The sequence below is a fragment of the Penicillium cinerascens genome (assembly GCF_028974065.1).
Source record: "Penicillium cinerascens strain IBT 15544 chromosome Unknown contig_16_segment0_segment0, whole genome shotgun sequence".
NCBI classification, from domain to species: domain Eukaryota; kingdom Fungi; phylum Ascomycota; class Eurotiomycetes; order Eurotiales; family Aspergillaceae; genus Penicillium; species Penicillium cinerascens.
The window spans coordinates 4,059,489-4,074,775 of NW_026695286.1; the positions used below are offsets into that span (position 1 = coordinate 4,059,489).

General features: G+C 45.2%; 4 protein-coding genes across 4 annotated transcripts; 1 reads left to right on the forward strand and 3 right to left on the reverse strand.

Annotated features, from left to right (window-relative positions):
• Window positions 1-3: 3 nt before the first annotated feature.
• N7498_001536 (putative MFS transporter) lies at window positions 4-1,629 on the reverse strand (the record flags this gene model as incomplete). Its single annotated transcript, XM_058448599.1, has 2 exons — window positions 4-1,262; window positions 1,311-1,629. The coding sequence occupies 2 exons, from the start codon at window positions 1,627-1,629 to the stop codon at window positions 4-6; spliced, it is 1,578 nt and encodes a 525-aa protein (XP_058314010.1).
• Window positions 1,630-2,972: 1,343 nt separating this feature from the next.
• N7498_001537 (uncharacterized protein) lies at window positions 2,973-3,218 on the reverse strand (the record flags this gene model as incomplete). The annotated part of the gene is made up of 1 exon (XM_058448600.1): window positions 2,973-3,218. The coding sequence occupies one exon, from the start codon at window positions 3,216-3,218 to the stop codon at window positions 2,973-2,975; it is 246 nt and encodes an 81-aa protein (XP_058314011.1).
• A 1,194-nt stretch (window positions 3,219-4,412) lies between these two features.
• N7498_001538 (uncharacterized protein) lies at window positions 4,413-5,562 on the reverse strand (the record flags this gene model as incomplete). Its single annotated transcript, XM_058448601.1, has 3 exons — window positions 4,413-5,025; window positions 5,094-5,360; window positions 5,408-5,562. 3 exons carry the CDS (start codon window positions 5,560-5,562, stop codon window positions 4,413-4,415), a joined length of 1,035 nt encoding a protein of 344 aa, XP_058314012.1.
• An 8,157-nt stretch (window positions 5,563-13,719) lies between these two features.
• Window positions 13,720-14,855, forward strand: N7498_001539 (LysM peptidoglycan-binding domain-containing protein; the record flags this gene model as incomplete). Its single annotated transcript, XM_058448602.1, has 2 exons — window positions 13,720-13,908; window positions 13,968-14,855. The coding sequence occupies 2 exons, from the start codon at window positions 13,720-13,722 to the stop codon at window positions 14,853-14,855; spliced, it is 1,077 nt and encodes a 358-aa protein (XP_058314013.1).
• Window positions 14,856-15,287: the final 432 nt, after the last annotated feature.

The window sequence follows — 15,287 nt, forward strand, 5'->3', positions numbered from 1 at the left end:
ACGTTACAGGAACCAGCGGAATTGTGGCGACGAAGGGCCCTCGCGCATGCGGTCCGTGGGGATATCCCGCGCATGGAGGGTCACCCCGTCGCGCCGGTCACGGCGCTTATTGTCAAGCAACATGTACAGCCCGAGCAGACCCGCCAGACAGGCTCCGGTAGCCCCAAAGGCCCCGACGGTGATCAGGGCGGGCATGTACTTGGGGGCATCCTGCTCCCGAAACACGTTGCTGCCGACCAGGCCCATCAGGTTGGCCAGGGGCACACCAATACTGGTAAGAAGCACACGGCGGCCCTCGTGCGCAATGTTGTTGTTATACCAGGTGCTCAGAATCACCGAGGGCGCAGACGTGCCCCACGTCATCATGAAGGTCGCAAAGTAGGCCACCTGCAGCTCCCTGTGGACGTCGTCAATTGAGGCATAGATCATGAAGCCAGTGAAGGTGAGCAGGAAGCCCAACACGAGGAAAGGCGACCGTAGCCGACTGTAATCCGAGCAGAAGGCGAGAATTAGCAACACTACCGCGCCAGTCACGTTCGGGGCCACGGTGTAGAGATTGGTTTTGACAGTGGAATAGCCCAGTCGCGCCACGATCTGAGGCATGAACAGAGCCACGCCCTGGAGCGGAACACCCAGGCAGATTTCAATGCAGAGGAAAACATAGGTTGTGGGTTGTTTGAAAATACCGATCGCATCGCGCAGGCTGAACTTCTCGTTTACCACGGCACTCGAGTCTACCTGGATCCGATGGAAGGCTAGCGCCTTCTCCTCCTCGGACAGGAATGAGGCCTCGGCCGCGCTCCTGGGAAGGTAGAACCAGGCGAACACGGCAAAGACGACCGTCGCTCCACCCTCGATAATAAACAGGTAGCGCCAGTTCGGTAGACGCGATCCCTCAATCTGGAAGACGCCGAACGAAATGAGGCCCGAGAAGGCATACGCAATGTTCGAAGCAGCGTAGAAAAACGCCAGTCGGCGGGCCAGCTCGCCGCGGCGATAGAACGTGGTCAGGTAGTAAATGACCAGGGGAAAGAACGGGGCTTCGGCCATGCCCAGGAACCAGCGCAGCGCAAAGATACCCCCGAAGTTATGGGCGGCCGAGGACAGCAATGTGAAAGAGCCGAACGAAAGCATCAAGATGGGCAGCACGCGAGCGGGACTAAACTTCTTTCCGAGCATGGCTAACGGCGGGGCGAAGATCACAAAGGGCACGAAGAAAATGGATAGCAACAGGTTATACTGATTGGGCTTGAAATGGAGATCTGTGAGGTGGTCAGTATATCGGAGCGTCATGAAGTCAATTGGCGTACCATCCGTCATTCCGTCCGTCTTTGCATTTCCCAGGTTGCCCTTGTCCAAGGCCACGAAAAGGTCTAAAGGTCGAGAGTCAGAAATGAGCACACGAGCACGAGCACAATCCACTGCAGACATACACATCACAGCCAGGATCGGGAGCAGACGCAGGTCGAACCGTCGGCAAAGACGTCGCTCGGCCTTGTGGTCGACCACGCGCGTTGCCTCATCGACGATATCGGGAGCGGATCCATAGCCCTGAAGCTTGTTGGGCTCGTCGACGGTGCCCATGGCAGCCTTGTCCGTGTCGTCCAGCTTCGGGTGTGCGGGATCCATTGTGAAGGGGATGGTGTCGACCGGTTCAGCGGTATGGATAATTGAGACAAGCTCGTGTCTCAACTGCAGCGAGACATCCCTTGCTCATGAACTCCTGGGAATGTTGCATCACAGCCCATGTCACCCCCACGCTTCTCCGCATATTGGACCCATGAGAGGGGACATGACAGGCAAGAGCGGACGGAAAAGGTTTGGGGTGGTTGCAGATCACCGGTACCAGGCGCACGGTTGCATCCGATCGGGGTAGTAGGGCCAAGTTATCTGCGGAGGGGGCCTATCGCGGAGTGCCTATCGCGGACTTTTGCCGAGGGTTGAGATAAGTGATGCCTGTTCCTGTCCCCCTGATCTCCCCGGCACGCGTCAGAGTAGGCTTTCTAGGGCCCGATATGCTTTATACTTTATACTTTATGCTTTATGCTTTTACAGGTCATATCCCGGCGCTGATCCCGGTGGCTCTCGTTAAGCGGGAGCTTCCTATCCCGGTTCTAGGGTTGCATCTGACCTCAGGATCCCTTCCGCAAAGATACACGTCTACATCAGACGGTGCATACACAGCAAACAACATCACCTTCTTCTATTAATCGATACATACACGTCTAGGTAGCTGGGGGATCGCTGGTTCCCTGCTTCCATGGTCTGGTGTCCACCACCTCTCCCCGGCGGGTTCTATCAAGGATACATCATCAGCGTAGTCTTTACAGTCGGGTCTAAACGGGAATGAATATCTGGATCAGAGCCAAATCGAATCATTTTCTCACCAGTCTTAAGCAATCCGGCAAGATCAGTTCGGCGAGTGATAGGTATCATCATGCATGAGAATCATACGGAAGGATAGACGCGCAGTGAGATAGAGAACTTACCGTTTGAGATACCTCGGAACTCTATCCTCGAGTTATCAAAGTGGAAAGGAATGGCGAATTTGATGAGAATGACAGAATTCCTGCCACGGCTTGGTATGTCCTTTATACAGGTGCCTCGGAGAGTGAACAAGATCTGCGTCCGACCCTGTCCTGAGGCGATGGCTCCTCGAGACCCGCTACGCGAAGATGTGAATATGAATCACCGTCGTGACTCACCCGCTTGATTCTTCTAGACTGCCTCGTGTTTGCCGTCACCGCAGGAAGAATCACCGCGCGCGGGCCTCATCGACTTCCCGATCGGCTGCCCGCTCGTTGGAAAGTTTCACCAACTCTTCATTACGTTATGATCATCGAATTGAACTTCGTTTCAATGTACCTCTTATGCGTCAGTATCCTGGAACATATATCACATGGCAATTACGCTCGCCGAGCTCCGGCATCCGCCTGGATCGCTTCTTCGGCATTGATCTTCCAGTTCTCTTCCTACCGCGACAGAGCCGGCCGACCTGCCACGAGGTCTTCGCTGGCCCATTTCATGCGCGCTTGATCCAAAGCTCGGTCGGTCTCCCCATCCGGGCAGACAATATAGAAGGATCTCATCTCCAGATCCTTCATCAGTTCCTCGGCGACCTGGCTCGGGTACCAGGACCCCGCGGGCTTCTTGACGTCTTTCTCGTTGGTAGGACCCACGTTCCCCATCAGCGCGGTCCAGGTCCACCCGGGCATCATCAAATCTGTATCCTCAATTGACCTTGTATCGATCACGACCGAACCTGAAACCCAGTACTCGGTGAACCAGCAGTATAAGTCTGGTGAAGGTATTCCAAGAATGAATTTCGAAATGCGAAGCACAACGGCTTTGGTTTTTGAGGCCTTTATGTTGCCTGAAAGACCGAGAATGATGATTCTTCTATCCTTTCCCTCAGTTTTAAGTTTATATCAAGCGATCTCGATCCACACGTCGAAAAGTGGGAGCGGATTTCGAAGAAACAGCAAAATATTTCGTACATTAAGACCCCAGTCGACGCCCGAACTGTTCCTCGAATGGAGAAAAAGAAGGAATACTGAGTTTTCAATCTTTGTTTCTATCACTTCAATGATCAAGACGCTACGGGTATTTTGAAGAGCACAATCCAGTCCGCAGATTCGTTTATATAAGTTAAATAAACATTATTTTAGCAAAACAGAGTTATCTATCTAGAATATTCGAATTCACTATACGTGACGTTGGCACTTACGTAGACTCCCTATTGGTCTTTTTTGGGCTTGCTTTGTAACCCCTATTTAGTTTTAGAACTCGCCTGTTTTATCTCTTCTTTACGTTTTTTCTACCCGTCGCGCCTTTAAATATTAAGATTAGTAGCTTTATATACTGCTTTAGGATACGTACGAATAAGGAAATGCGAATTCTCTTAGATGAAATAGGCCTAGATTTTAATAAATAGACCTTCTATAGCGGAAAAAGAACGATACAATAGCCTTTACTTAGCTTAAACTATCATATTAGTGCGAAGTATAAGTAGGAGCCTTCTTTGGCTTTATTATAATAATTTAGATTAGATTAGTCAAACGGCTGAAAGAAAGGATATAAAATGGTTAAAGCCGCGTAGGTATGCTTGTCACAAGTAGTTCTACTTTCTCTACCTGTTGTATCCGGGAGAAATAGGGTTTGTGCTAGGGAACTACTATACGGGCGAGATGATCCAAGAGCCCATTTTACTTTCGTAGGCATTTGGGACTTAGGCAAGAGTTAGAATAAGAGAGACCCCTCTAAATTCAATGTAGGGTTAGGGCTTTCCGGTGCATTCTGATATTCAGGAGGTATCGACTACAGTGGGCGATTCCTTTCTAGTGTGTAGATCTCTTGAGATAGATAACGTAATACAAAGTGAGATATTGCAAGCTAATTGGATGAAATAGGACTCATAGTGCGAAAACGACGAGAACCGCAGTGGTGATAACAACCGACCAGCTCGTTACACGAGATCCTGCGCACGACGCGGCGCTGGCATGATTGCTGTAACCAATATTCAACGAGTTATTCCCGAACCCCACAGTCCTTATCCAGGTAGGACTCGCACTATTGTTCACCAATATGTCTGAATGGTAGGTGTCAATAAATCCTAGAAAGGAGATTGTAATTTGACCCCTAGTATTATCCGATCCGGAATCAGAGTTGCTAGAATCCGCCGCATAGTATCCAGAAAGGGTGACGTTTGCTGTTTCGCTATCGAATTGTAGATTCACCAACGGGTCCGTCCATTTCCAACCATCAATTCCCGGCCATTCGTTTGAAATGATGGTGATGAAAAACTGATCATTTTCGCCGGGCTTGCAGGAAGGCAAAGTCACTTCAAAATTACCAAGCCTGTATCCAGAAGGCTCAGAGCCAGGGCCTGATATGTTATCGGTAACTTTCGCCGTTAGGTTGAATGGCGCATGTTTCGTTGGCGCTAAGGTGTAATTTAGACCGTCTGGGAGAAACGCTTCGCCCAAATACTGATAGGTATGGTTCACCGGGTCCTGGTACATTCCTCTGGTAAACAAACTATAGTTAACTAAAGCGATCATTATGTCTCTGATAATGGAAGCGGCACTACTTACCTAGTAGACTCTAGGAACCACTCAATGGAAGGTCGCAAAGATGGGGTCTCGGCAGACAACCAAGATGAGAAATTTGTATCTTGTTGCCAAACAGTAAGAAGAGAATCCACTGCATTTTGGCTAGTATTCAAAAGCTTTTCGGTGACTCCAAGTAACGATTCAAATTCCACGGCGAGTTCTTTGTCGTGTTGGTTATCGCAAACAGAATTGTTGACGGTTTCTCCTATTAGAGGTTTGAATTCAATGCGAGTTGTTCCGTTGTAGTATCTAGGGAAATGAGTTGACGACCAAATTGTGGTTGGGTATGAACGTACGATCCAACCCAGCTATACAAATCAACGAGGCCCGTTACGTTGTTCGGGCGGAAAGGAAGAGAAGGATTGTAAGTCGGGTCTGGGGCAGCCAGAATGGTGGTGGGAGCTAAGCTCCAAGAAACGAGGTGTAATAATATGCGCCTTGGGGAGAACATGTTTAGATCTAACATTCGAAAAACTGGGTCTTCTCAGTTTATGGACTTGGAAGCTAGAACATAATCAAAGACCTGGCCACCGACCGACTATTATTTTTCTTTTTGAAGGGAGGAAGGAGGCCCCGTGACTTCAGGGGTGATTTAATTTTAGGCGATGTAACGTATCCCAGTTCCGCTGGCATTTCATGAAAAATTAGTATCTAGTCTGTTTTAGTATATTCAATACCGCCTTAAAGGAGAAAATTGGATATGTCACGTAAAGTAATTTCGGCGGGCGGTATGTAAGGAAATGGATCCCGAGGTTAGAAAAATAACGTGTATTTCTTTGGCACCCTGTAAGAGGTATAGGACGCTTTACTACGGAGCTAATATACAGTGGCGTTCCATGAGTTTGAAACACCCCCCTTAATTACATAATATTCTGCCATCTTTTCTGCTATCTTTTCTGCCAGCTAAAACATCGCCCGTTGAATAGCTAATAACTAGTATACCACCTATCATTATCAATTACCTGCTTTACTCGGTTAGGCATAGTGACGGCTAACTTTTTAAGCATATCTGTATCTATCTCCGACTAAGCTTCTTGTGCAGTAGCTGTTAAAATTTGTAATGTCTCCTCGTTATCAGGCATTCCCTTGATTTCTGGGTGCAGTTCATAGATCTTGGCTTTTAAAAGCGCCCAAAGGTTCTCAATGGGGTTGAGGTCTGGTGAATATAGTGGCCAAGCTATCACTGCAAAGTCTTGATCTGCTAGCCAGTCCCGTATAACATGAGCTATATGAATAGGGGCATTATCCTGTTGAAAAATTGCACCTTCGGTACTATTCATTAAAGTTGGTAGCATACGTTGGTAAAGTTCGAGGATTACCTATCGATTTACACCTCCACGGGGTGAATTTGAATCTCCAAAGAGCGGGATAAGTCCTGTTCGTCGACTAGAGCTAGAGAAAGTAGCCTAAAATATCTATTTAATACCCTTATGATAAGAGACTTCTTCAATATCTTAGGCTGCTATTTGAGCCGCTGGTCTAGTAAAAGTATACTCGCGACGAGCTCCTTTTCCTCTCTCGACAGTTGATTTATTAGACTAAAAAATCTTTCTCCATTTATTAGAGTTATACCCTTAAACTCGATCAGCCTAAGCACTAGACATTGACATGGGACTCCCATGGGACTAAGGTCCGTCCCAAGTCCCACCCATGGGAATACCCATTTGGGTATGCTAAGGGAATACCCACCCATAGGAATACCCATAGGTCCCATGGGTACCCATAGACACCTGATTATGCCTGAATTCGCCTGAATTCGCCTGAATTTTGTGTATAAGATCACTGACTAATCTTTGTTATTTACGTCTGTTTCGGTTGGAACAAGTAATATCACTACTTTTTAACCTACCTACTAGGTAATTATAAGAAATAAAGTTATTTATATATATAAAAGGGTCCGTTTCATCGGTCGCATTAATGTTTTAGGCCTATCGAAGTAAAGGTAAAAAAGCGGTGGTAGAAATTATGGTTTATCCTCTAAGATATATATTTATTATATACAACCAACCACTCTGCTATTATTTCCTTTGATTTTATTATATTATAATACTAGGTTATTATGGCTTATTTTACTAGTTAATTTAATTACTATAGCTTCTTTTATATATATTTATCTTGCAAACACCTAATTGCTAGTGTAGGGTGTGTGGTTGAGAGAAAAAGGTCAGAGTTGAGAGCAAAAGTTAAGAAATTTCTAGGGGGCATGGCTCTTACTGAATTCTATGGGACTATGGGACTCCCATAGGACTACCCACATAAATATAGAGAGTTAGGCCAATAGGATAGGCTAGGTAGACCCACCCAGTACTGATTGGCTTATAAAGAACCAATAATATTAGGCTATATGCTTAAAGCCCTTAATATGCCTTACCTTCTATCTAAGCTTTTTCTCTTTACCTTGGTCTTAGTTTCTCTTCACTTTCGCTAGTATGGCACACCTCTCGGACCCTATAAGCTAATCTATATATAGCGATAGTATTGATCCTATCCTTCTATCTGATTCTTTCTCTTTTGAACCAAACGAACCAACTAAAAGCCAAATAACTAAGCTTACACCACCACCACTACTACCACCCTCTATTCAACGTGTTGGAGACCGGACGAAACAGTGGGCACTTTAGACGGAAATGACTAAGACTGAATTTATTGAATGGTTTACCACTCTATATGGGACAAAACCCAAAGCAAAATATATCCATTAGGATAGAAAGGGCCATCAATCTGATGTATAGACGCATTTTGACCAAGTTGCATATATTAATACAGGAAAACTAATAGTTGCTTGCAAAAGGTGTGGTATAATAATAAAGCATCCAGTAAAAGATAGGACATCTAGGATGCGACGATATCTAAAAAATGGTGCCTATCAGATAAAAAGCAAGCAAACAAGTATTAAGCACTTAATACAGAAAGTGGTATGTTTACTAAAAAGTGAGAGAAAAGTGAGAGCAAAATAAGAGAAAACTAACCTATTATTCTCTCACTAGGCAGTCAACTCCAATCTATCCCAACCTTGGTCTAAAGAGCTCTAGCAGCAATAGCTTTTAACCACTATCACTAGCCTACGCCTACCCTTCCAAATCATCGAGAGCGAGCACTTCCAGAAGCTTCTACGCCTAACCTAGTTAGCCCCTTTAATCCCAACCTTTCCTACCGGTCGCACGATATAGCGCCGACTACGAAATATAGTCGAAGACCGATAGAAAGATACCCTTCAGATGCTTCCACCCTATTCAAAGCTCTCAATTAGTCTAGATTGCTGGACATCACCCTTTCAGCAAGCATTTATGGCTATTACTGGTTATTTCCTAGACTAGAATTAGGATTACTAAGAGGTGCTTCTAGGATTTGAACCCCTAGAAGGAACACACACTAGGACGAATCTTAGGTTAGTCCTAACTGATACCCTTCAAAAGTATTAGATTCTAGACCGGATTATAGCTATTACTACGGATAATGCGTCAAATAACTAGACGATGATTATAAGCATCCAAGCTAGTTATCCTGGTCTACCTTTGATCCGCATTCCTTGCCTTGCGTATGTGATTTAGCTTAGTCTGAAATAGCTTCTTGGTTAGATAAAGGCAAACCCCCAGAATGACATAGTGGAAATGGTTTAGACAGAAGAGCATAGTCGGGCTACTACTCGGGCTCAGCAGAGGTCTAGAAAGCTAGATATTACGAATACCCTTCGTAAGGCTCGCAGTCTTGCTATCTATATTAATGCAAGCCCACAGAGACGGGATAACTTCCTAAAGCTTCAGACTAATCAGCCTACATTAGTCCCAATCCAGGACGTCCGTACGCGTTGGAATTCGATATATCTAATGCTTTACTGGGCTAAAAGGCTTTAATCTGATTTAAATCAGTACTATATCACCTACCGGGTTAAACAGTTAATGATTAATTCAGAGGAATGGCGTTAGATTGATTATCTTCTTTGTTTAACCAAGCCTTTCTTCCAATTTACCACTGCCCTATCTAAGACTAAGGATATTACTATCCACAGTGTTTTTAGTATCTATAATAAGCTTTTTGACCACCTTAAAGCTTCGATTTAGCAGTTGAGGCGGAAAAAGGTTAGTCTCCTATATTCTCTCCCTTTTCCGCTAATTATAACTCTGATTTTTCGCACTTCAACCTATATAACAAGGGTTAAAGTGCGAAAAATCAGAGTCATAATTAGCGGAAAAGGGATTTATTTAAGTCTCACTTACTTACTTTTCCTTCACTTCTAGGCTAGGTGGAAACGGCAGATACTTGAAGCTCTTGAATCAGCTAAAAATAAGCTTCGAGAGTACTATACAAAAACAGATAATCTAGAACTTAGTGATATCTATGCGCATAGCACAATCCTCGCCCCTCAGCATAAGTTGCAGTTCTTTTCTGGCCCTAACTGGATAGATAAAGACTATACTTCTTTATATCGAGCGAGCTTTCAAGAGTGAATAAAAGTATATCAAACAGAGAGTGATTCAATCCCAAAACCTCAGGCTTCTATCCAAGCTTCTAAGCTTGATTAATTGCTTGCTTCTGAGCCTAAATCCACCAAGGATCAGGATGAATTAACCTAATATCTCTAAGGAGGTAAGCTTACTTTTTCCTCTCACTTTCCTCTCACTTTCCTCTCACTTTCCTCTCACTTTTCTCTCACTTCTAGTCTTACCTCTCATTTTACCTCTCGTCTAATTTCTTTGGTTTTACTTAGGTTTGGTCCCAATTAGCCCTCGTCTATTCTGGAAAGATCATACGCATCAGTTCCCTACACTAGTATATATAGCATAGGATATTTTCTCTATCCCTGCTATTGGTGCTGGTGTAGAAAGGTTATTTAATTCAGCCTGGGATATCTATTATTATCGGAGGGGTCGTCTGAATTCTTCAACTATCTAAGACCTAATAATGTTTATATATACGACTAGGTTCGAGATGGAAGATCAGCAGCTAGCTTTTATCCGATCTCTATCTATCCACGAGGACGGTGAAACAGATGAACCTTCTCAGCAAATAGAAGGTTTTAAGCTAATTAGTGATACTGAGGCGGATAGGGTGGATAAGCTAGATAAGCTAGATGAGCTAGATAGGATAGATGTTTCTAGGCTATCTTCTGTTCGGGCTAGTAAGAGAAGAAAGAGTGTTTTATCTAATAAGAGTGATGATGATTTAGTCTCTTTGCCTATAATTCCAGAAAGCTAGATTTGGGCCTCTGGTCGGGTGAAAAGACGTCCTCGGGGGCCTGAGGGCTTTGAAATTCTATAGAATAATATAGGTGCTATTCTCTCATTCAAACCTCACTTTGTTTTTCTTATTTTATTACCTTTCGACTATAATTTTACCACCTAAATACCAAAGATTCCTACATAATATGCATTAATTATACCTCCTTGTATTATGGGTACTCATAGGAGTATAGGAGTCCCATAGATGGGTAGGGAAAAGGCCGTCCCACCCATAGGACTAAGGGTCGGTCCCATATCCCACCCATGGGCGGGACGGGACTGTCCCAAATGGGAATACCCATGGGAGTGTCAATGTCTACTAAGCACGTCGTGCGTGGGCTTGGGCCTCGGTAAGCTCTGGTCGTTGAAGAATGAGCTATTTTCGCTTATTCTGTTCCTAAAAGAATCTCCAAAGTGTCTACCAGGAAACACTATGATCAAGGCGAGAAAGGAGATGATTATATTTAATCTATAGGTCTTAATCAATAGTATTAAGAAGTATTGTTCTCTCTTCTTCATTAAGTTTCTTTAGGCCACCAGATCGAGGACGAGTTACTTACGTAAGACCTCTCTAGTTGGATCTAGCGATTGTAGTCTTGATTGTACCTATTGGAATAGAGGGATAACGCTCGTGGATCTCCTTATATGACTAGCCAATTGATTTGAGCTCAATGAGCTTTATTCGTTTATATAGGGCTAGCTGGCGACGTCGGGAGCCTTGGGCAACGTTTAGAGCCTGTGAAGGGTAATTATATTATATTTGCTCCTGAGAAAAGCGCTAGCCTGAGCGGGCTAAAGGCATATTTAGTGTCTAAATAGCTTTGAATCCATTCGATGTGGCACGCGTGTTTAGGGGGAGCGGTAAGCTGGCTATGGTAGGCGGTAAAAAAGAGCGGTCAGGGGGGTGTTTCAAACTCATGGAACGCCACTATACTAGAAGCGCTAGTACAGTGGTGTAACATAAGTATTTGACCTCGAGTACTTTAGGATCCACTTTTAGCCTGACCGCTTTATTATACCGCCTACTTTATTAGTACACCACACCTCGCGTTTCAACGCGCTTACTAATATATACGCTATAGTTAACGCGTTATAGCAGTCTTTCTTACCTTATTATGCCTCCTATACGTGGGAAGAGAGGCCTAGAGCTTGACTGCCTTACTAAGGCTAAGATCTGCGAATTACACGCTATAAATAGCTGGGGTGCAACAACTATTAAGAAGATGCGCTTTCCCAATATTCCACGCTCAACAATTTAATATACCCTTACCTAAGAGGCAAAGCGTCAAAAACAAGAAAGCCTTCCACGCTTAGGCGCTCCAAGGAAGCTTACTGAAGAGGATCGTGACTATATCTACGACACTATACAAGAAAAGCCATCGATATTAATTAAAGATCTACTTAGAGAGGTCGATTTTAAGGTCCATCGCCAGTCAATTTAGCGTCTAACCCACAAAATAGGTCTTCGAAAATGGAGGAAAATGCAGCGTCCGGCACTTACGCCTAAACATACTACGAAACGGCTTCAATGGGCACTCGAATACCAACACTTCACTCCTGAAGACTGGGCCCGCGTCTACTGGTCAGACGAATATACAGTTGAACGTGGAATAGGCTAGCGGCAAGAATGGACGTTTACACGTCTAAAAGACCAGCTTTTTCAGCATTCAAAAGAAGGCTCTTAGGTTCAGATAGTTCCGGCGCGAGGGAAGCAAATTAAGCAGATGTTTTGGGCTACTTTCTCTGGCTTACCGCGTCGATTAGGCCTAATTCCATTATTCGGAGATCCTACGTCTAGAAGAGGTGGTGTTTCTTTACGTACGATTAAAGAGCTCTATCGGCGTATCTTACCTACGCTACTTAATAGTATTGATAATAATGCTATTTTTCAGCAAGATAACGCGCCCGTTCATACTACATATATTGTACGGGAAGCTCTTAATGAGCTTAACTGCGAGATTATGGAATGGCCTTCTTATTCACCTGATTTAAACCCGATCGAGAACCTCTGGGCGCTGCTAAAAGCCGAAATTCTTAAGCGTTATCCTAAGCTAATGCGCCTACCGAACAACGAATCTACGTTAGATCTATTGCTAAAAGCTGCACAGGAAGCCTGGGAAGGCCTAGATATTGAATTATTCAAGCATCTATCAGAAACTATGCCTCACAGGGTAGCTGATGTTATTAAGTATAAGGGGTGGCATACTAGCTATTAGACTGAATTGAATTTCAGAGGTTTCTGCCTGGCAGTATTAGAAAAGTGGGTCCTAGGCCGAAGTACTCGAGGTCAAATACTTACGTTACACCACTGTATGTTCAATACCACGTACGACCTGGCACTCACCCATGGGTGACCTTCCGGGGTCCGGACCGTCCACCCGCCCCTCCTCTGGCGGGCGGAGGGTCTAACATCCCGACCTTCCGAAGGTCACCCACGTGACTAATTTTAGGAAAAAAGTCATATTTTAGGAGTCAATCCACTTAGGCATCTGTCCTAAATAGTAAGGCGTGTCTTATGGGGGTCGGTTGGACCCGCGGGGCGGGTGAGTGCTACTGTACTGTAGGTCTAGTTGCATTCGCTTATAGATTTCGGGTGGTCCCGCCGGTGAATGGACCGGATAAGCTTTTAAGTAAGAGGCACTATCTGCTTGGCAAAAAGGCTTAGTGCTATACTGTATTTTGCGAGAAGCGGTCTATGCACCCCACGTATTAATCTAGACAAATCCATACTTGCGTTTTTCCATGTTGATCTCTGGTTCTCTCGATACCGACGGTTTACGTGGTAGCGAAGAAGAAATGAGACCTCGGTCAGATTGCCAGATTTGGTACCCTTCTCCGCTAGAAGACCTCTTACCCTGACTAGACCCATCAGCAAGTGGCGAAGTAAAATATTATGTCTTCTAGGTCCTATGATCCCTATGGAGTATGCGATCTCCAAATCTCCGGAGGATATCAGCAAGATCAACCCAAGAACAACACGAAAGCCACCAGCATCATTTCATGGAGTATCTCACTTCTTAATCTTAGCTCGATAATCCTACTATACTGTCTTAGTCTAGTGCTAGTTTGGAGGCTTGCTGGCCAAGACTGATTGAGGCGCTTCCTGGATGGGTAGAAGCATTACAACCACACTAGCTATAAAAATTTACAGAACGGGAATGGTATTAACAATTGGGCATTCTTTCCGCTAGCTTACTCTCTATCCGGAAATGGCCGAAAGACACTCTTCTGACTAGGAACTGGCCCGGGGTTACAGCGGGAAGGGAATTTGGACAGCAAACTAAAGTCTACAAATACTATAAATACGCCCATCTTACAACTGGCAGACTAAAAGTAACACCGACAGAGCTTTTGCTAATATCCGTGTCTCATATCATTTTTTTGTCATTATGTTTTCGAACTGGATTGTGGCCTCTCTATATGTGCCTCTAGTGGCCGGTTACTTGGTTTCACCCCCGGGCACGCCTTATCCCGAGGCTTCCTCCGACTGCAGTGGCTGGGCTGAGTATGCATCTGGCCTAACATGTGCGAGCGTTGAGGATACCTACTTTATCAGCGCTGCCGATTTTGAATCTTGGGTAGGTCATCCTAGAAATTCCTTTCCTCTTCTGAGAACTCTCACCCATTAATTGATTAGAACCCCCTCGTTACCGCTTCAGGTTCCTGCTCTTTGCAATCTGGGTTCTGCTACTGCGTGCAAATCAATTTTGAGAGCACCTCTCCTAGCCCAACCTCTTCCGCATTAGAAGTGCCAACGACCACTGGCAATACTAGCTCTTCCTCTACTACTACTACATCCGGCAATAGCATCGCCACACCTACTCCTATTGAATCTGGCATGGTTAATAACTGTGATGTATTCCATCAAGTGGTCTCTGGAGATTCTTGTCAGGGCATCGCTGCCGCTGCAGGAATTACTCTCACGGACTTCTACACCTGGAATCCTACTGTTGGAAGCGGCTGCTCTAGTCTCTGGCTTGGATACTACGTCTGCACTGGTATAACCGATGACTTAACCACCGCCACTATTCCAGCAATCACCACTACCGCTGGTAATGGGATTCCCACCCCATCTCCTATCCAGAGCGGTATGGTCACCGACTGCGACCAATTCCACCTTGTCGTCTCCGATGATTCTTGCGCTGCCATCGCATCTAGAGCAGGAATCTCCATCGCTGATTTCTACACCTGGAATCCTACTGTTGGGAGCCGCTGCTCTAGTCTCTGGCTTGGATACTACGTTTGTATTGATGTCGTTGGATACACACCCAGCAAGACGACTACTACTACTTTGAAGACTACTACCATATCTAAGGGGAATGGTATCACCACTCCCACTCCTACTCAGGTTGGTATGGTTGCCGATTGCAATAAGTTTTACTTGGTGGGCACTGGAGCTAGCTGTGCCGCCGTTGCATCGGAGGAGGGTGTTACTCTTTCTCAAATTGAAAGCTGGAACTCTGGGGTGGGTAGTGCGTGTACAGATCTGTGGCTTGGCTACTACATCTGCGTTGGTGTTGTGTAAATAAAGAGAGCTTTTGGAGTGGGCAGGTAGGAGATAAAATTCTATTTACTACCATAGTAGGAGGAATTTGATGACCGTTGAAGCTATTCCAATGTATTGAGTCGCGTTTTCATATAGATTCTTCGATACAAAAGGAAAGGCGATCGCTTCCCATTGAGAGAATGAAGCTTTTGGTGTTGGGGCCGGGGGGGGGGGAAGGGGGTGGAGGAAACCGGGATAAAGCGCATTACAGTCAGTTCGGAGTATCTGAACCTTCATGGCGTCAAAGAGATAGTAACTCATTCCATCACATTGGGGGATAAAAGGCAAGTGATGCGTTATAAGGGGCATATGACATTTCCAAGCCAATGGGATGGGCAAGACCGCAGAAGAAATTGCAGTCGTCAGCTTCCCATTGTGCTTATCATTAGCTAATAGATTGAAATTACCGGA